Genomic DNA, 21,448 nt, shown 5'->3' with positions numbered 1-21,448 from the left:
TTTTCTCATTAGCTGGCTTCTAAGCTCTCTTTCAGCTATGATTTAGATGGTGCCCTTTCTTAGTTTTAAATATCTTCTATGATTTCAAAACTTCCCTTGAGTTAATTCAAAGGTGTTCAGGGCTTGAAAGTATGCTTTTATACCTTATAGTTCACCTACAAGTCACATTTTACATATATGATAATCATAGTTACTGTGGAAATAGAAATATCACAAGAGATTTATTTTAATAAATTTTAAAGCAATTGGTAAGCTAATCTCTTTAAAGAAACAAAGGGCACCTGAGTTTATGAACAAAACAATTCCTAAAAGTAGACTTGTAGCTGCTGATTTTTTAAAAATGCTGTCTTTTCTCCTTAGTCACACCGTAATGTAGTTTGCCATTTAGATGATCTCACAATTAACCTGAGTTTTCACACATTGTCTATGATGTCACCAGAAATACCTCTGGGATTATGGTCTAGTTCTAGATAGTCAATGTGTTTTCCCTTTTGGAGATTTAGTAGTTTTGGTTAGAAATGCTTGGTGATTTGTAGTCCTAAGAGAATGGATATTCTTGGGGATGTTTTCTTTAGAGATGAAAAACTTTAAACTTAGACTATGATCTTTAGCAGGAAGAAAGACAACTGCAATGAACTACAGCAGGCTTACCATGCCCTCATACTTCTTACACTCATCAATATTGACTTGGGTCATGCATACTCCCATTATTTCTTCAGGGGTTCTATAGTAGAATTGAGAAGCTCCTATGAGCATGGAGTGCTTGTCCTGTAGAGGTATGATTTTCATTACATATTGCATCTACTACCTTTTACAGCATCTTTTGATGTAATTATGGGACAGCTTTAATATTTGGTGCCCACTAGAGGGAGTTAAAAAATCTAGCATTTGTTTACATTTTATATTACTTGAATGTCTTTGTAGGCTTTTATTGTTAACCCTCATGAAAATCAAAGTGCAAATGGTTGTAGGTAATGGCCACACTAGATATTTTTCCAAGGCTCCTGTTTTGTAGTTCCTTATAAATTGTTGGGTTGTTCTGTGAGAGTTCCCACCACAATCCAGACTTGTTCCAGTACAGTTGGAACCTAAATATTGTGGAGAAAAATCAAACTGAACTGTGGTTGTACACAAATTGGCAGAATAAGTATCCTTCAATGATTAGTTGTGGTGTAATAGTAAAAGATCAATGGACTGGAAGAACAAAATAGGACTGAAGTTCTGTTTCTAGCTTTGCCACTAATTAACTATGTAGTATAGGCAAATTATTTCATTTTTCTGGGCCTCATTTTCCTCAATTATAAGAATAAAAATAATAAGAATTCATACTTGTTTAAAGATGTAAGGTTTCCAAAATGCTATCTGCAAAATGAGGGAATTGGACTAGATAGTTACCAAGGCCCCTGCTAGCTTTAACATTCCATTCTATACCATTTGTAGATTATCAGATATATAGGCTACTTATTCCTTTGTGACCTTGAGTAAGTAATTTTGCTTTTTAAACCTCCATTTCCTCATGTGTAAAACTAGGAGTATGGGTTAGATCTGTAAAACCCCTCTCTATTCTAAACCTCTATGATTTTAACCCTTCCTTCCTGCCTACCTTCCTTCCTTCTTTCCTTCCTGCTTTTCTGCCTTCCTTTCTTCCTTCTTGTAAGAATAGTGGTGATTTACATTATGTTCCAAAGGAGAAATTTTCTCTTAGGAAAATATAGTAAATTCTGATTTACCCACTAGAGTGTGGAAATGTTTTTAGACATTCTGTACATGGTGTGATTCATAAAGCAAAGATTAGAGCTATACAAATTATTATTGAGAATCTGGCCCTCTGCCAGGTCCTTACTAACAGGCCTTTTGAAGTGTGGTTACTTTGTTTTCAAGATAGTAACTCCCTGTTTAGTATGTGCTCTGGAAATCATTATTTAATAATACACATTTTTAAAATACCAGAATTATGTACATATATTTAATGGTTAATTTGTTCTAGAAGGTATATAAATGTTTTCTACTCTATTCACTGCTTTCTCTTGGAATAAAAAGTGTTGTATGTGGTTGATAATATGAATGAGAGTGCTTTCATGGAAACTGAAGCTCACAGTCACTAAAGCCATCTGTTTTGTTAACTGAAGTGGAAAATGTAACAAAGAAGTTTGGATGTTGCTGCTTTACATTCTGTGATAAAAATGGTAATATTCTATGTAGGTTGTTGAAAAGGTCTTGATGTGTGTTTCACTAATGGAATTAATTAAGAAGGAAAAAGGCCTTTTTCTTGGTGAAAAACTTAAAATGTTTACAGAATGAATGCAGGATAAATTTAGTAATTATAAAAGGGAAAATTTTTTTGTCATTTTCTCTAGAGGTCATTTAAATTCAAAGCAATATTTATTTGATTCACTTGATATACAATAATTTCCCACAGATAAGATTACTATTTCCTAGGTAAGAAATTGTTTGTTGTGTTTGGAATTAAAAAGGGAGATTAGGTCTTATCATCTTTAACATGCTTTATGTAGATATTGGATAGTATTTAAATGTAAAATAATCTTGTTTTGTACATTTTTTTGGCTTTTATTTGGAATGTTTGGTTACATTTATAAATTAATACAGAAATTCTCCTTTTTATGGCATAAGATTGAATGATTTTAAGAAAAGTACATTTGATAGGAACTAAGAGGGCTTTACATTTTGTTCTCCAAAAATAGAAATTTGGGGGGGGGGGGCACGGGAGTAGAGAATAGTACCTTCTGTTCCCAAGTGGCTTTGTATGTTAAGTTAGAAGGACTTAATAGTTCTAATTTTCTCTTGTTAGTTTACTAAATAAGTCATTGAACATGACCAACTTATAAGGACTTTTAAAGAAAAGGTTCCTGAGGTGAATGAATGGCTTTTAAAAATTTGGGGTAATGTTTTGTTAGAGGTCTAAGTATTTCAGAGAAAGTTTGCTAAATAAGTATTCATGTTTATCTCTGAATATTTTTATTGACAGATTATTTATACTCTTAATTAATACATTTTGATGGAGTACCAGCTTTGTTAACATAGCACTCCAAGTAAGCAGTAGTAACTGGTTATCTATTGTGTAGCTTTCCAGTATCCTTGTGAGGGGGGAAAATGTACAGTTCAGCTGTCCCTGTCCAGGCTCCCCTGCATTATGTGTCTTTGTACTTGAACCTCACTGAAAGTTTAGAAGAAAATGTACTTTCCATACAGAAGTCTTTACTTGAAGTAAGTACGAAAGATTTACTTTGGATCTCTTAAAAAAAAAAAAAAAACTTTTTAAATAAAGCATGTGTGAATAGTTTTTATCCATAAAGTAGTATTAATAAATATGGACCAAATTGTTTGAACTACTTTTTGAAAGATTTCATGTTCATGAACTCTTTTTTCTAAAATGAATTTTCTATCTTTCTCTCTGGTAGGATCTTGATTTCACCTGGAAAAAAATGTTTTATAATACATTTTAATGTTCCAGATTTATAAACATTGAAAATGTTTTTGAGGCATTTGACAATAGTTTTTCTGTTCCAGATTTTTTTCTGTTTATCTAGAAATCATGTTTTCCTACTTCATGCTTGTTCATAATACATCACATTGCCTGCTGGGTATCAGTATTTTTAACAAATGTGCAAGTAATTGCACATTTTATTTAAAAAAATAAATTTGACCATTGTGCTATTTTTACTAGTACAAAGCCAATTAGGAGAGAAGAAAGGCTTTATAATATGAAAGATACTACTTGTCTACTTTTTTCCTCATTTCTAGGGAACAAAATGGATTACTTCTGCAAAGATAATTTATATAGCAATTTTATTTTGAAGTTCTTTGTGAGATAATCAGTTATTATAGCTATACTGTTTAGCTATTACCTGTATACTATATATCCAAATGACTGGGAAGAGAAAACCATTTTGCCATAGATTAACTAGGAAAACCTACTTTATGTAAAATTTTATGGAATATAAAAGACATTGAATAAATTTGTCAGAAAATGGTTTTATACACTTTGCAGAAAATAAGCCAATTCTCCTATATTTTAAACTAGTGCTTAATTTCTTAAGGAGAGGACTTGTTTAAAATTTCTTCCCCTGACCCTGGTCACTATTTTATTTTAATAATATAAAACTCTTATTGTAATTTTTAAAGCATCTTTAACTGGGACTGAAGAAATTTAATGTGTGTGTGTGTGTGTGTGTGTGTGTGTGTGTGTGTCTGTTTTTAATATATATTAGAACTATTCTAATTAGATTATTATCTACAGAGGTCTAATTCACCCAGGTGGGAAGACAGTTGAATAAACTTTTTTAGCTTTTTCATTGCCTAGACTAGATTATAATTCGTATTGACAGAATATTAAACATTGAACTATGTTATTCTACCTGAAGGAATGGAAATAGAGTATAAATAAAGTTATATATATAAAATTGAATTAGTACTTATGCTTTAGACAGTGGTTTTCTACTTTAAAATAAAAAACCAGAATTTCTAGTTATTCAGACTTTGTCAAAAACAAATTACTTTGTATCTCCTCAACATTAGAGGCTAATGGTTATGTACCAATTAACACTCCTTAGGGGCCTGTTGTCACATTTATGGGGACATAAGAGCACCTAAACCATCTGCCATTGCTATTCTCGTAACTTGGGGAGAAAGCTGCCAGGTGCCCCTGGAGGTCTATCAGGTTACTAGATCATGTTACTGGTAAAACCAAATTCTAAAATTCAAATTTGTCCTCTGATACAATAATAATAATCTGTTTCTCTTGTTAGAATAATATGGTTGGCTACAATTATTCTAAAGGTTTTCCATTCTAAAGTGCATATATTTAAATCTCAGATTTTTACTAGGGAAAAATGGAGCCAGTTTCTTATCATAAATATTTATACATATCTATATGGGTTTCTCAATTTTGCTTTACACAAATTATCTCACAACCCAAGAAGAGATTATATAAATGCATTATGAGCCTGTTTTGGATTGTGTGGCTTACTTGTAAAGTACCTCTACTAAAGTTTCATCTATTCTAATTCCAAATTATATTGTGATGAGTCTGGAATCTCAAAGGTTATATTAACTGACTACAGGTTTAGTCAGGGTCTTTCAAGATGAAAAGACTTTGGAGAAAGATAATAATACCCAAAGAGTAGCCAAGTTCAGAGAAATAGCACTAGAATCTTGGCTACTAGGGAATAATTTATTTTTTTGCTGCTGTTTTTTCAGGGGCAACTTCTGAAACTGCCTGTCTGTAAAGCCTAGGAGGATGTTGGTGGTGTATGTTACTGCAGTGTTCCCACACTGATACATCAAGTTAGAGATCTTTTTAAGTATGGAAAGTGTTCTTGAATTTTTTGAAAAAGAGAAACACATACAAACAAAAAAAATCAGTTAGAAACATTTTTTTTACTTCTTTGTGTAACTATCTCTCATATAAGAAACTTTATGTGTTCTGTATAAGATAGTCCAAATCCCCCAGGAATTTAGGTTAACTTTTCATATTCAAACCTTTATTTTTCAGCTGCAGCAGTTATTGACAGACCTTCCTCATGATATGCTGGATGATGACCTCTCTTCTCCAGAGCTCAACCTTTCTGACTGTAGTGAGGATGCCACAATGGCACAGTAAGAAAAAAAAAATGGAAACCCCCCCCCCCTAGATTATTTCTTATTATGTCCTATATATCCTAGTAATAGTAAATAACTGGACATATTTTGCAAAATTAGAGCATTAAAATGGTTATTTTCAATCTTGTGTTCTTAACTTTACTTCATTGTTTTAAGCTTGCAATGTATGTAGAGCATTTGATATTTATAAAGCTTTATGTATCTATTCCAAAGGTAGACTCTAAAATGAATGTGATTTTTTTTTTTTTTTTTTGTCAAGAGAACATCAGGTTCAAGAATCAGAAAGAAGCAGCTGGGATAAACATCAAGTACTGCCTAAATCCCAAAGTGTAAGTATAAACATCTTTTCCATTTCATGCAGTCAAAATGATCTGTTTTATCTTTTCAAAGTTGCCTCCATCCCTTAAAGACATCTCTTAGTGGCAGGGGTGGTCGTTGTGGTAAGCAGAGCCATGAGTAGGGATTATGACACAGATTGGTGACAGAGAGGGAGGAATAAGAGATCTCAGAGATCATGAGATCACTGCTTGTGTGAAGGCCAGCTTTAAAATCTTCACTGGAGTATACTAGCCTTCTCTTTCATTGTGCAATGGGTGACTTTTGGGCAAGCTACTCACAGTTGAGTGAAGGAGTAGCTGATCCTCCTAGAGTGCCTAACCTGTTTCCCTACAGTCCCAATCCCCAAGAGGAAGTGAAGGTTGGGCACATGCTGAGGCAGTTGTCTCCATTGTCTCTGGGATGCTATAGGATTACGTAGCAAACATGATGTATCAGGCCACCAAACTCTCAGAGAAGAGGACGGTTCTTTTGAGGATGGTTGTTTCATCAACAGAAACAAGAGTCACTTGAATTGCAGATGTGCCATTAGACTAGCAGAGGATCATGAAACATGGGACAATAGGGCTGGAATGGGGAGAAAGTAAATACACTTCTCTAAATTTTAACTCCCTGGGGCAAAGCCCCAGTCATCCTCTTCTTGTTAGAGCTCTCTGGGTAAGTATCAGAACATCAAGTGATAAAGGAAGACTCTTTAAGGAGTAACAAATGGGCCATTTATTTGTTTCTGTTATTATCAAGTATCACATTCACAAAATACAAGTTGGACTTTGTCTTGGAGGAGAAGGTCAAAGGGCTAGAAAAATGCTTCTTTGTTCTCCTTATTATCAGAGAAGATTTTTATTTATTCCTTGAAGTATTTACTCCTTGAAAGAAGGGCTTCAAGAAGAAAAAAACAGAAGAAATAAGATTTGAAGAGGCATTGGGGAATGAATCCCAGCCTGTCAGGATGTTGGAGGGTAGAAAAATGTTATAGAGAAGGGAAAAAAGAATAGTCAATGAACATTTACAACTAAGTTTTAAATAGGGAAGGAGTGACTTCTTGTGTTCCAAAAAAGTGATGATATCGAACCATAGGTGCCATCAGGTAAAAAAAAAACTATCTAGTTAGGGGCTCGAGGAAGCAGAGATTAAGTGTTGGTTAATTATTTTTGATGAGTGATACAGAGATAGATACCTAGAGACAGATATTTATGGACTTCACATAAACTATACAGAGTCTGCTGTCTTTCCAGGGCATGTAGCTAGATTATGATAAAAAAAAATCACAAGAATTGTTAAATCTAAAGACTATCACCCTTTCCTTAATGTTTTATGTAGGGACAAATGATACTATTATAAGTAACCTAGAAAATATTGCTTAAGATTATGAAAAACTAGACCAAAAAAAATTCAGTGCATTAGAGATGTATTACTTTATTGCTAGTACTGATTAAAGATGGAGAAAAAAAGAGTGAAAAGGTTTGTACAGTAATTTGAGAGTCTGGGTACGAAAATTATATCTGAGAATAGGATTTGGGTTTTAGGACCACGGCTTAAAATATAGGGATGATTTTAAACTCTGCAGGGATAGATTATACTTAACAAGGGCTGATAAAAGCTATTTATTTGGGGTAAATATTTGGAGACCTGCGAATTAGATTAAATTAAAAAGAGAAGAAGAAAATATAAGGCTAGTATCAGAGATAGTAGTTTAAGATGAAAAATGTCAGGAAAGGATCAGCAATTTACTAGATTCATTTCCCAGAAAAAGCAAGCAGTAGAACTCCTAGCTCATACCTGTGTACATCAAGTCTAGGTGATTAACAGAGTGAACAAGAGATTCTTTTAAAATGAGACAGATTTAACCTCATCTATCTCTGATACTTGATACATTAGGACTTATCACTAGAATATAACTGTAGGAAAGTATTTTTATAGAAAAGAGGATAACCGATAACCAAGAGGAGTGTTCTCATACTATATTAAGAATCAATACACATATAAAGAAGTCTGAATCTAAGCAAGGAAATATAGAGAAATATTGGAGAAGGGAAAAACAGAAACAGTGTTATCATGGGGATATACTATGGATCTTATGGAAAGAAGTAGGAATTAAATGAAGAGTCTGGGGAAAAAACATTACAGACCTGTCTTAGAGGCATATTATTATAGTGAATGAGGATTTAATTATCCGGATACCTGCTGGAGTCTTTTTTTTTTTGGCCAGAAATATAATAATTGAATAATTTGTGACTTACCTTAAGGATAATTTAATCCTTTAAAAGGTGGTACAAGTAACAAAGAAAACTGCTTTTCTGGACCTGATTTAATGAAGAAGTGACTGCTGAAGTGGAAATGCTAGAAACTCTGTAAGTGTGTCCTGTATCATAGTTTGTGATAGAGTTTATGATGATGGGCACTGTTTGAAGCAGCCACTAGATTTGAGGGGGGTAGATTTTAAGGGGTTCAGAAAAAGAGTAAGTAGGATACCATGATTTAATATTTTATAGGAGAAATCAGCCAAAAGACTATTAAGATGTTAACCAATAAGGAGGAGAATCTATTTATAAAGATTTATGTAACTATATAGAAAACTTACTGACCAACTCAAAATTTAAAAAATACATGAAGATAAAATAAAAAATACTGAAATATAGTGGGTAGCTAGCTAGTCTCAAAGGAAGACATGGGTTCAAGTCCTACCTCTGATATGTTGTCTTTGTGAGCCTCGACAAGTCACTTAACTTAATGTTTTCTAAGATAATTTGTTACAGCAAAAATGCCAACCTTGCGTTGGTAGAGGGGGAATTACTTGGGAGTTGCTTATACCAATGAAATTACAAATTCACTTTCTATTCCTATAGAAGCTAGTCTTAGAACAAGTAAATGATAAATTAAAGCAGTAGCACAGCCCTGGATGAGTGGTGTTGGGGATACATGAGCCATGTTTGGGAGTATTTGCTAAGGATAGAGAAAAAAAAAGTTTGTTTTGATAAGGGATGTAAGAGGACGACCAAAGAAAGGGAGGGGATCACTGTTTCTAATGGGTAGGATGATAATAACAGATGATAGAAGGCTAAACTATTCAGATCTTGTTTTATTTATATTTTCAAAGATAATAAACCTTGGATTATAATGGCTAGAACAAAAATAATTAAGATGACATTTGAATTAAGAAATTTGACAAATAAGGAACTAAAATGTCTCTATACCTTTAATAAGCCCATACCACCAAGCCAGCTAAACTAAATTATCTCTAGAGTATGAAAAGAAATGGCAGCTGCTATTGTTTAAATGCTGTCATAATTTTTTTAAGATTTTGGAGAATGAGAGAAATGTTGCAAATTAGAGAAAAACATCCCAATTTTCAAAAAACTGGAAACAATGCTAGTGAGCTTGAGCAAAGTTCTAGAATATGTTACCAAATACATTGGTGGGTATTTATAAGGGGAATTATGGTATTTATTAAAATCAGTGTGGCTTCATCAAGAATTAATAATGCTGGAGCAGCTAGTTGGCACAGTGGATAAAGTACCAACCTTATAGTAAGGAAGAATTGATAATACTCGACTAATCTCATTTCCTTTTTTGACAGGTATATTTTGTGTACTTGTTAGAGGAATACTAGTCACTTTGGGGTATACTATAGTAAACTTTTATATGGTATATGATATAGAAATACTATGTCAGATTCTTCATTAACATCTAAGACTTTCCTTCCATTCTTGTGGATAAGAAATTACATGGGGTACGTAATAGCAGTTTCATGTACTAATAAGTTTCTTCTAATTAACTTCTAAATAAGCAGTTTCATGTTCTAAAATAATCATTAACGGATAAGTGTCTTTGAAGAAGGACTGTCAAAGGACTGCTCAGAATCTATTTGGCATTTTGGTGTAATTTATCAGAGATTAAGATAAAGCCATGGAAGACATCTTTATTGAATAAAATGAAACAAAATTGAGAAATAACTAATATATTGACAGAATTAGGTACCCACAAGATTTGGATAAGTTAGGACTATTGACTGAATTTAATAAGTTGAAATTTAATAGAAATAAAATGTTCTACACTTGTGCTCAAAAAAATTTTATCCTGAGGTATAATAAGGTTGGAAAATGGACATTAACAGATCCTCTGAAAAAGATCTGGAAGTTTTACTAGACCCAGTATGTCATTATCATGATATGCTACCAAATGAGCTGAACTTAGTTTAGACTGTTTTATGAATTAACAGTTCCTCAGTAACCCTTGCAGACCATGTTTAAAATATTGCATTAGTTTGGCTTCATATTTTAGAAAGGATATAAGTAAAAGGTGTTCATAAGGAGATGAGAGGAATTGCCACTCTGCTTTATTAGGATCTTTTAAAAGAATTAGAGGTGATTAGTCTAAGAGAAAAGATATAAGAAAATAGTTTTATCTTCAAATATTTGGAGGATTATCTTGTAGTTAGACAGATTAGATTTGTTTTCTTTTGGCCTAATAGAATAGAACTAGCCAAACGAGTTTAGAAGTGGCAAAGAATTTATAATGATTACAGCTTCCAAAACTATAGTGAGCTGCTGCCTTGGGATGAAGTGGATTCCCTCTGGAGGCCTTCATGTAGTGGACAGATGGACATTTATGACTAATGTTGTAGAGGATTCTTGGTCAGATATAGGTTGGGCTAAATAGCCTCTGAAATCCCTTCTGATTCTGAGATTCTCTCTTTCTGAGTGCTTTTGATTTATCCTCTAATAGGACTATCATGATGTTCAGAGTTTATATCCTGAAGAAAAACATGCCAATGGTTGGGAAGACCTTCACAGAAAAAATGAAGATACATATACTGGATGCTATATTGAAGAAGTTCTTGATGGAGGTGGAAACAGTTATGGTTCTTCAAATGACTATGAACATGATTTATATCAACTTCCTGAAAACTTTAGGCCATTTACCAATGGTCAGAAGCAGGAATTTAATAACCAACCAACCAAAATAATAAATTTTCCAGATGGTCAAAGGGAACATTTTCAGGTATTTTAAGAATTGCTTTTAAAGGGATGAACTTTTGAGTTGTTCTATATACAAAGATTTCTGTGAATATGATTCAGGTTTATACTATATTAGCATGATGTTTTTTGTTCAAATCTATAACCACAGTTTTGTGTCAGTATGGCAAAATAGAGGGTTTATGAAGACAGTTATTGAAAAATCTAAGCTTTATTTTAAATGACCATGAGATTTATCTTCTGAACTTCTGTAGCCTCTGGCTGCTACTGCTACTTCATTGTGCTTCAATGAAAAACCAAAGTGTCCTGATACCATCTCAGAGTGACAAAGCTAAATGATCCTGCAAAGCTATATAATTGATGATTTTATTTTGTGCAACTTTCTTGCTAAATTTTTTTTTTTTACTATTTTCATAATTATTTGATGTGTATTAATTTTTTCATGTTTACCATGTTATGTATAAACTTAGCAAATTTAAAGACATTGAATCTAAGTTTAGATTTGTAATTATAATTATTATTACAGAAATAACACAATCAGCAGATTTAAAGGCATTGAATTTGATTGTGTTATTTCTGTAACAGTTATTTGTTAGCACAGAGATAATATTGTTAAAGATTTGTTAAATTAAAAACTATTTGTAAACTAACATCAATTTCATATGTGTTATAATATAGCAATTTGGTACAACACACGTTTCTCCTAGTCAAGCTTTGGAGTCTTATAAAGTGACATATAAACCATACCAAACCTCCAGCCAAAATAATATCTCATCTACCCAAGAAAGAACAATTAGAAATGATGAGTTTGAAGAGATGGAGCAAAAATTTTTGGAGCCTGGTGAAAGTAAGCATCATGACTTAAACCTTTTTTTCTCACGTATATATTTTATAGTACATAGAAGTTTCTAGTTGTTTGAGCTAAAAAAAAAAAAAAAAAACCTTAGAAATTATTTAGTTCAGTTCCTTATTTTACAAATGAGTAACTGAAGGCCCGAAGAGCTTAAGTGATTTATTAGTATCATAAGATCTCAGATTTAGAGATGAAAGGGAGCTTTGAGGTCTCTGGCCCAAAGTGATATGGTGATTTAGTTCAGAATAGGACTAGAAACAGATTTCCTAATTCCTTGTTCTCTTTCCACTAAATGCTTAGTTATTTGGTTTATTGAAACCCAGATGGAGGAATTTTTCATTAGCATTTCTTTTCTTGCCATAATATAATTTGGAACACAAAATGCAGTATTTTTTTCTTTCTGTTTCAGATTTTTCAGTATAAACAAATAATAATGGTTGATTTTTATTTACATCATACTTTTGAAAGTAATATAGTTAGGAAAGTAATATAGTTGGGTTCATGGGCTCAAAGCTGGAAAGGACTTTAGAGGACATCTCATTGTCCAAACTCCTCATTTTACAGACAAACAGGAAACTTGGAGCAGTTAAGGTCACAGAGTGTTATAAGGATTAGAGCCCAGGAAATCAAACCTAGAGCCTCTTCATAATATATTTACACATAGCTTAAACTGGTATGGTAGTGGTATGTTGTTTTTGTTTTGTTTTTTTTACCCCAAAGAAAAGGTACTCTTGTTGCTAGGTTAGAAATATGCCATAACTGACCAAAAGGTTATATAGGAATGAATTTCTTATACTAGAATTTGTCCCCTTTTTGTTCTCTCCACAGGAATTTTTTGTGTGTTTACATTTTTTATTATGATTTTTGAATCAGTATATAAAAGGGGTCTTTGTACAAGGTAGTCTTTTTTTTTTAAAGGAGACATACTTCCAAAATTAAATATAAGTTGTATATCAGTTCTTTAAAAGATGTGTGATGAGGAGATTTCTGAGAAAATGACACAGTAGGCTAGTAAATTTCAAGCTCTCCAGATTTCTCCCACAAATAGAACAAATCTGGGCCTCAGCACAAATATAGACAGATTGGTGAAAAATCCAAGAAAACTTGTGGCAGAATAGGGGTCCTCCTGATATAACCTGAGAAGATCTGAAGAAAGACCCCTGACTGGGGATAATCATGTGAAGTGCAAACACCTCCTGGCTAGCTCCACACAAACATCAAGCAGGGATCCTTGGGGGCAAACTGGGTGTGACTGGAGCCTCAGCAGATACCACAGAGACTTTCACTCCTCAGTCAGAGGTCTGAGTCCAGGAAGACAGAGAGAGCTTTGGCTGATTAGGAGCACCACGTCCAGCTGTGCTACAGAGACACAGCTGTGGAAGAGAAGGAAACAGCATGCTGGGTGAGAAGCTTTGGGTAGGGATGCTGCTGGCTACAGACACTTGCAGGAAGGGAGAGCTCTTGGTTTGGGGTTACAAGTCAGAGGGAAGAGCTAAAGTGAAGGCAGAGTCCCTATCTCTCTACCTTGATTAGAGGTACTTACATTACTATTTCTCGTTTTAAAAAATGAACCACACACACACACACACACAAAACTAAACATAGAAAATTACTATGGGAATAGTGAAAACCAGGGTTCACCTTCAGAGTAGATACTGAAGTAATAAAAAGCTTCTTCTACCCCAAAGAGTAACATTAAATGATTGCCTGTCCAGAGAGAATTTATAGAAGAATGTAAAAAAGGATTTAAAAATCAAATGCGAGACATTTAAGAATAACTAAAAATAATAAAAAAAAAATCATCCAAGAAGATTATGGAAAAAAAGTTATCCAACTAGAAAAGGAAATATAGAATCTTTTTTTTTTTTTTTTTTAATATAGAATCTTAAAGACAAAAATAAATCTTTGAAAATTATAATTGGTCAAGGAGAAGCCAGTAAAGCTATGAGACCAAGAAATAAAATAATATAAAGAATGAAAAAATAGAACGGAATGTGAAACATAAGAAAAACAACAGATCTGGAGAACAGATCAAGAAAAGAAACTAAGAATTGAACTACCTGGGAAAGCTGTGATGAAAAAAGGAACTTTGACACAATAATGTAAGAAATAATCCAAGAAAATTATCCTGGAGTAATAGAACATGAAGGAAAAGTAGAAATTGAAAAAAAAAAGATCCAACAACCACACTCCTCCTTTGTGGAAAACATAGGAATATTATTACCAAATTTTGAAACCCCCTAGCTCAAAGAGAAAATTTTCTAAGAAACAAGAAAAAAAAAACATTCAAAAATGCTGGAGCTACAATTAGAATTTTACTGGGCTTATCAGCAGCCACAATAAAAGATCTCAGGTCCTGTAATCATATGTATCAGCAGTCAAAAGAACTAGGCCTGCAGCCAAAAATATCATATCCAGCAAAATTGTCCATAATATTTCATGGGAAAAAGTGGACATTCGACAAACTTAGAAATTTTCAGGACTTTCCACCAAACTCAATAGAAAATTTTAGGTATAAGAGCCAATATCCAAGATGATTTTCAAGGAACTTAACATGAACAAAATGTTTTTTTTTTATCATGGAATATTTAAGACTGACATCAACAATTGGGTAGCTCAGAAGAAGGATTTATACAAATGAGATGCAGAAAAAGAATAGGAACAGAGGCATTGGGGGGGGAGGACTCAATTATGAAAATCTACTCACATTAGGAAAGGGTTAAATAGGCAACATTACATACATATCATGAAAGATAGAGCACTCCCCTAAAGTAAAAAAGAAATAAGAAAGTAAAAAAGAAAAAAGAAAATGGGTGGATGGGGAAGCAAAGGATGGGAGAAAATGACAAGGGGAGTAATCTATGGGTTGGGGAGAGGTTAAGTAATAACAAGGCAAGTTAAGGGGCAGAATTAAAGTAGGAGCTGGCAGGAATAGGAAAGAAAAGATATACACAAAGGCTATGACAAAAATTAGGAGTCAAATTTATTAGAAAAAAAGTACAGAATAGTAATCATTGATTTTAGACAAAGTCAAACTTAAAGATTCAATCCAAAGAGAAATCTACATTATAATATGTCATCCATACTAACATTATTTTAGAGGCATGTTTACATATGGGTAAATGTGTATATATGCATGGCACTTTATATATGCATGTCAATAGATATATGAATATGCATATGGATGGATATGAATGTATATGTAATAAAGTAAAAAAATGCGCAGCAGAGAACAAAAGAACAATCTACCAAGAAGCAAAGATGGACATTATGAATATAACTTCTTCTACTATTATATATCCTTTCTTGAATTGGAAATTTATTGTTATATATTTTGAATCCTCCCTGATGTTCTGCTAGGGATGTGACAATGTTCTTAGTGTTTTGTTTTTTTTTTTTCCTTTTCTTTCTTTTTTCTATTGTTTTTTCAAAAGCATAAACAGAAACTTTTTTTTTTCTATTTAAAAATATAAAATTTTCTTTGAAAACTTTTATTCTTTCTTAATTTAAGTTTAATACTACCTTCTCTGGACATATTTAACTGTTGCTTCAAAGTTAGAATTTTAATTATAGAAGTTACTATTTAAAAGAAAAAGATTCTTGCTTATAGAAGAAATTAAATTGAACTAATTGTTTCAAGTTTGTCCTATGATGTTCTCTAAGTGTTTACATTTTTATTTATTTTTTTATTTTTTTATTTTAATAAGTTTTTATTGACAGAATCCATGCCAGGGTAATTTTTTACATTATTATCCCTTGCACTCACTTCTGTTCCGATTTTTCCCCTCCCTCTCTCCACCCTTCTCCCCAAGATGGCAAGCAGTCCTATACATGTTAAATAGGTTATAGTAGATCTTGGATACAATATATGTGTGCAGAACCAAACAGTTCTCTTGTTGCTCAGGGAGAATTGGATTTAGAAGGTATACTTAACCTGGGAAGAAGAACAAAAATGCAAGCAGTTTACATTCATTTCCTAGTGTTCTTTCTTTGGGTGTAGCTGCTTCTGTCCATCCTTGATCAATTGAAACTAAGTTAGATCTTCTCTTTGTCGAAGAAATCCGTTTCCATCAGAATATATCCTCATACAGTCTCGTTGTTGAGGTATATGATGATCTCCTGATTCTGCTCATTTCACTCAGAATTAGTTCATGTAAGTCTTGCCAATCCTCTCTGTATTCATCCTGCTGGTCATTTCTTACAGAACAATAATATTCTCCAATTGATGGGCATCCATTTATTTTCTAGCTTCTAGCCACTACAAACAGGGCTGCCACAAACATTTTGGCACATACAGGTCCCTTTCCCTTCTTTAGTATCTCTTTGGGGTATAAATAAGCCCAGTAGAAACACTGCTGGATCAAAGGGTATGCACAGTTTGATAACTTTTTGAGCAAAGTTCCAAATTGCTCTCCAGAATGGCTGGATGTGTTCACAATTCCACCAACAATGTATCAGTGTCCCTGATAAACAGAAACTTTTTTAAAAGAGGGCTTTACAATTTACTTCTAAAAAATGTATTTTGAATCACAAGACTACCTAAACTTTCTTTTTCTTTTTTTTTAATTTTCTTTTTTTATTGTTTTCTTTGTTTTTCTGAGTATGCATGTACAATAATTTTTTAAATACACATTTCTTTATGAGTCATCTGAATTATTTTCTAAATTAATATTTTCCTACCTAGAGTTAGCTTCTTAATGGCAGGTAATAGCCCTAAACAAATGGCTTGAGATAATTGTATTTATATTTTTCATCTAATAAGTGGTTTTTTGTGTCATAGCTTTAGAAAATATGCAAATTGTGCAGCTTCAGGTTCTTAATAAAGCAAAAGAGAGGCGACTGACTGATTTGTGTGAGCAGCTAGAAGAGAGTGAACGACAAATTAGATATCTGAATCACCAGCTTGTGATGTTAAAAGGTAAAGTGAAAGGAAAATTGTATACTTCAATATTTGTATTGAATATATCGATACAAATTTTAGGAGATGCTTATATTTCATTTACACAATCCTTTATGTTAATTAATCTTAAAAATGCAATATTTTTTTTACTGTGGGGGGAAGGTGGTAGTGATGATAAATGTATAAGAGATCATGTCATCTACTACCATTCTACAAAGAAGAAAATTGAGAGGTGAGATTATTTGTCCAATTTGTATTAGAACCCCATTGGGCTAGAACTAATATTCTTTCCATAGCATATTATTTTCTTGCTTTATTTCCTCCTTTTTCTTACTTCTTCTTTTCCTCTTCCTTCTTTCCCTCCCCTTTTCTTTTTTCCTTTCTGCTTTCTACTTTATTTTCCTCTCTTTTTTCTTCTTTCTGTCTCTTCTCCTTCTTTTCATACCCCCTGTTCCTTCCACCTATCGTACACATTTTTTAGCTCTATGGATAATGTAAGGTAAAGAGGCCATCAAACCCTTATATAGTATGGAGTGAAATGTTCCAATTTCCAATGGTTTCAGCTGTGCTTACTTTGACTAAATAAATGTAATTGTCCTCAAATTTCAAGCATGTATTTTAGAGAGAAAATTGTCCTGATATACTCAAAGGAGAATATTGATTTTTTTTTTTTTTCATCTTTTGTCATGGTGGTGCTTTCATTTGCACAACAATTCTCTGATTAAGGCATTTTTGATCAAAGTAATTTAACAACATAAAATCTCATTTACCATGGAACCTGAGACAATGTCAACAAATAGACCCAGAGAGATAGACACAAGATGAATGTAGGCTTTTTGTTGTTGCAATTGGCAATTGGGGTTAAGTGACTTCCCCAGGGTCACACAGCTAGGAAGTGTTAAGTGTCTGAGGTCTAATTTGAACTCAGGTGCTCCTGAGTTCAGGGCTGGTGCTCTATCCACTGCGCCACCTAGTTGCCCCCAAACAGGCATTTTTGAAAATATATATATTGTAACATTTAAAGTATACTCCTCTTGTACTTGTTTATTGCAATTGCATTATTTATTTTTGTCAGATAATTCAGATTTTATTGAAAATAGTGATAGCACAGGCCCTGATTTCTGATAAGTATCTTTGCAATTGAGGCTACCCGCCTCTAACAGTATTTGTGACATTTTTATTACCTTAGATGAAAAGGATGGCTTAGCATTCAGTCTTCAAGAATCACAGAACCTCCTTCAGAAAGGAAAAGAGAAAGAGATACAATTTGAAGGGCAAATAAAAGCACTGGAAACCCAAATTCAAACATTAAAAGCCAGTGAAGAACAGGTAAGTATTTCTAACTGAACAATTATTACAAATTCTTAATATTTAGCTTAATATTATATATAATGTCATTTTTCAGTCTGAATTTAAAATATGGACATTAGTGAATTAAGGGGCGCCAATGTGGTCCATTGGAAAGCACCCTGACTTTGGTGTCAAAGAGAATAGTTTGTTAATTACAACAAAGAATTTTTTTCATGATTTTTCTTGAGTCTCAAATCTCTTTTCCTTATAAATCAGATTGAACAGAATTATTTTGATTTACTTTGGTATTCTGAAAAAAAAAAAAGGAGTGGAAGCTTTTGGGTATAGTTTCATTTGACTGTATCTAAATTTTTATTTTAATACCATTTTGTATTAAATGCTTTAAAACTCTTTCCTTTTGCTGCCATTTCTCTGATTCAAATCAATTTCCTTGTGGTTGTCCTAAGGATGCGCCTGCACTTGCATGGATCAACCTTTATATATCTTATTTAGAGAGAAGTAGGAATGCTATCTCAGACCCTAGATGTCATAGAAATGTTTTCCAGCTATTTTTCTTTTTATGCTGTTCTGCGTATATATATATGTTGTTTTGGTATATGTATTCCTAGCTTAAAGAAGTGCCTGCTTTGTAGTGGACACTCAGGATTGGAGATGATTTGGAAAAAGTAAATGGTTATGGGATTTTGTTTAGTCATTTTTCTATTTTACTTTTTGTTTTCTGACTAGTTATCATGGGACCTTATAACATAGAGATTTTGTGTAATTTGACTACTTGTTAGCAACTTCCTTATGATCATAGTAGGGGCTCATTAAATGTTTATCAATTGATTTGAGTCATTTAAGGTGCGAGACCAATGGTATGGCATTTGGAGAGCAGAGAGAATGAACTGTAGCTATTTCATACTTTCTAGCTTGCAGAACCCCTCCTTCCTCTTCTCCTCCCCACCTTTTGGATTTAAAAAAAGGAACAAGTTTTTCTTGTGGGAGAACTGATCAGGTTTGTGAGTAGGTCTGGAGGAAAGGGTAAATAGGGGAGAAAAAATTTTTTAAAAGACAAAAATAAGAGAAATTAAAAAAAGGAAACCATGAAATAAAATAATTTTGTTCTAATTTCCCCATTCTCTTCCCTACTTCTATTTTCATTTATATTATTATCTCTGAATATTTTTAAGTTGTTGATGGAGAACCAAGAAACTGTAGAACTTTAGTAAAATCCATCTTCATTAGAAGGGTCAGAGACTTTAATTTGGGCCTGTATTTACTGAATTTAGGTATATACTTGGTCTACTGAGACAAGAAGGCAAAGAAGCCTTACCAAACTGAACAGTCTACAGTGATATCTTCCACCTGAGAACTTCTATAATTCAATTCAGTAGTTATTAAATATCTATTGCATAAAATGCTGAGTTCATTTATTAGGGATGGGATCATGGAACTAGACTTGTGATTTGTGAATGTAGGGAAATGCATCTTTGTAATTTATGGTCTCAGAGTTGCTTGGCACTAAGAGATTAAATGGCTTGGCCAGAATTATTCAGTCAACCTGGAACATCTATGACACTCTCTTCTTTGAGGTGGGCCACAAATCTCTACCATTAAAGATGCTCTAGGCCTAATCCTACTTCTCCTAGTACTTCTTATATTAGACCTATTCTCACTACCCCGTTCAGAGACCTTGGTCCTTCAGTCCAGGAAATAACTAATTTCTTCAGAAGACTGATGACTCACTATAGTACTTCATATTTTAGTAAATCATCTTTATGAATTGCAGTGGTTAAAAGAATTTATCCTCTAATGGCTGATCCTTCCTGAATTTAGCTATATGTTTCTCAGATGAAAAGAGACATGCTAAATAAATTACTATACTCAAATATTTATTAAATGCTTAATATGTGGAATACTCTATCTAAGGCCAAAAGTTTTCTTTGCTTTATGGTTGGACATACTAAATTTTGGGTTCTACTAAGGTGGCCTTCAGGACTTTGTAATTCATTTCTCTATTACTATAGAATGTCTGAGTATTTTATTAAGTACTCAGTCTTTGAGACTGAAATATGTAAGGTCTGTCTTCTTTATTTAATCATTAATGCATTTTTCTCTTCTACTTTTGTATTTTTACATAAGAAATACTGGACATTTATTTAACTAAATTACAGTCTTAATTTGGATATCAACTTATTTTTGTGCCATTACATGTTTTGATCTTATAGGGTTTTAGAAAATGTAACATTTAAAATGTCTGTCTTTGAAGGGTGATCTGAGATTCCTTAATATCTAGCTTTTCTAATAAGCTATCTTAATACTAAAGTGTTTAATGTGTTGCTGGTTTCCGTGAATATTTTCAGATTCTTATGATGTTATAAAGCATTTCTCTCCTGAAAAATGATTGAAATACATCAATTAGCTAGCAACTTTTTTTTTAATAAGGCAGCAAAATGACAAAATCCCAAAAATATATACAGTAAATATTAACAGCTCTTTTTGTAATTGAAAAAAAATTAGAAACTAAGCAACTGCCTACTTATTAAGAAATGGCTAAGCAAATTACAGTAATTAATATGGCAGAATATTATGGTATGACATGATAAATGGACAATTTGAGAGGAAACTAGAAAGACTTCCATGAACTGATTCAAAATGGAGCAAACAGAACTTAGGAGAACAATTTATACAATGACAACATTATAAAGACAAACAACTTTCAAAAATATTAGTACTAGAGCTAATTAATACAACACAAACCATGCTTTCAGAGGATTGAAAATGAATCATGACAGCTATCTTCTCTCAAAAAAGTAATAGATTTAAAATATAGAAGGAGATGCATATTTTTGGTAATGTTTCAGTGGGGATATTTGTTTTATTTGACTGTGTATTATGAGGACTTTTTCCTTTTTTTTTAAATTGTGAAGTTGGAGGGAGAAGTAAGTGGAAGGGGAAATTAGTTGTTAATCAGAAAAAAATAATAAAATTAATTTTTTTAAAAATGAGAGGCTTTTAATTGTCGTTTAATTATTTAAAGTCATTTAAGTAATTTTAAAATGACTTGAGAACTAGAGTTTCTTTATCCTGTGTTCCTTCTATCAGTAGAACCATAGATCCTAATACTTAAAAGACTAACTTTTCTTTTTTCTATCCACTCTCCTGAAGATAATAGTTAGATTTTTTTTTTTATAGTAATTGTTGTATCTAAAACTTTTACCAAGTATTTGGTGTTCATGATAAATTTAGAATGTAATCTAACTATGCAAAGTATCAAAGCAATATTATTCCAGCATATTCCTTGTTGTTTTGAAATCTCCTTTATTAAAAAAGAGCACAGCACAATCTTGTGTTGTGGCATAGAGAATGGTTTGTTTGGGTTAATTGGATTTCTGGTTGATACTTCCTCATGATGAAGAAGTAAGGTAAAGGAACATGATTTTTAGAAAATCCTAAAATTTCTTATTTTAT

General features: G+C 32.6%; 1 protein-coding gene across 10 annotated transcripts in view; it reads left to right on the top strand.

Moving 5' to 3' along the window:
• The window catches only part of CEP152 (centrosomal protein 152), a 90,375-nt gene that overhangs the window by 8,474 nt on the left and 60,453 nt on the right, over positions 1 to 21,448 (top strand). For 5 of the 10 annotated variants that reach the window (XR_004232376.1, XM_031955158.1, XM_031955159.1 and 2 more), the window contains exons 1-8: positions 324 to 776; positions 3,084 to 3,225; positions 5,513 to 5,616; positions 5,879 to 5,948; positions 10,681 to 10,956; positions 11,610 to 11,778; positions 16,565 to 16,702; positions 17,874 to 18,013. Coding sequence is in view for 9 of the 10 variants with exons in the window: in XM_031955158.1 (XP_031811018.1) it covers positions 3,112 to 3,225; positions 5,513 to 5,616; positions 5,879 to 5,948; positions 10,681 to 10,956; positions 11,610 to 11,778; positions 16,565 to 16,702; positions 17,874 to 18,013 (1,011 nt within the window). In the remaining variant the exon portion in view is untranslated. Of the gene's footprint in view, positions 1 to 319; positions 777 to 3,083; positions 3,226 to 5,217; positions 5,322 to 5,512; positions 5,617 to 5,878; positions 5,949 to 10,680; positions 10,957 to 11,609; positions 11,779 to 16,564; positions 16,703 to 17,873; positions 18,014 to 21,448 lie in introns of those variants that run through there. The other 5 variants (XM_031955162.1, XM_031955155.1, XM_031955154.1 and 2 more) reach the window with 4 other exon arrangements.

Source organism: Sarcophilus harrisii, chromosome 2, assembly GCF_902635505.1.
Source record: "Sarcophilus harrisii chromosome 2, mSarHar1.11, whole genome shotgun sequence".
NCBI lineage: Eukaryota > Metazoa > Chordata > Mammalia > Dasyuromorphia > Dasyuridae > Sarcophilus > Sarcophilus harrisii.
This window is presented reverse-complemented; position numbering and strand designations above follow the sequence as displayed.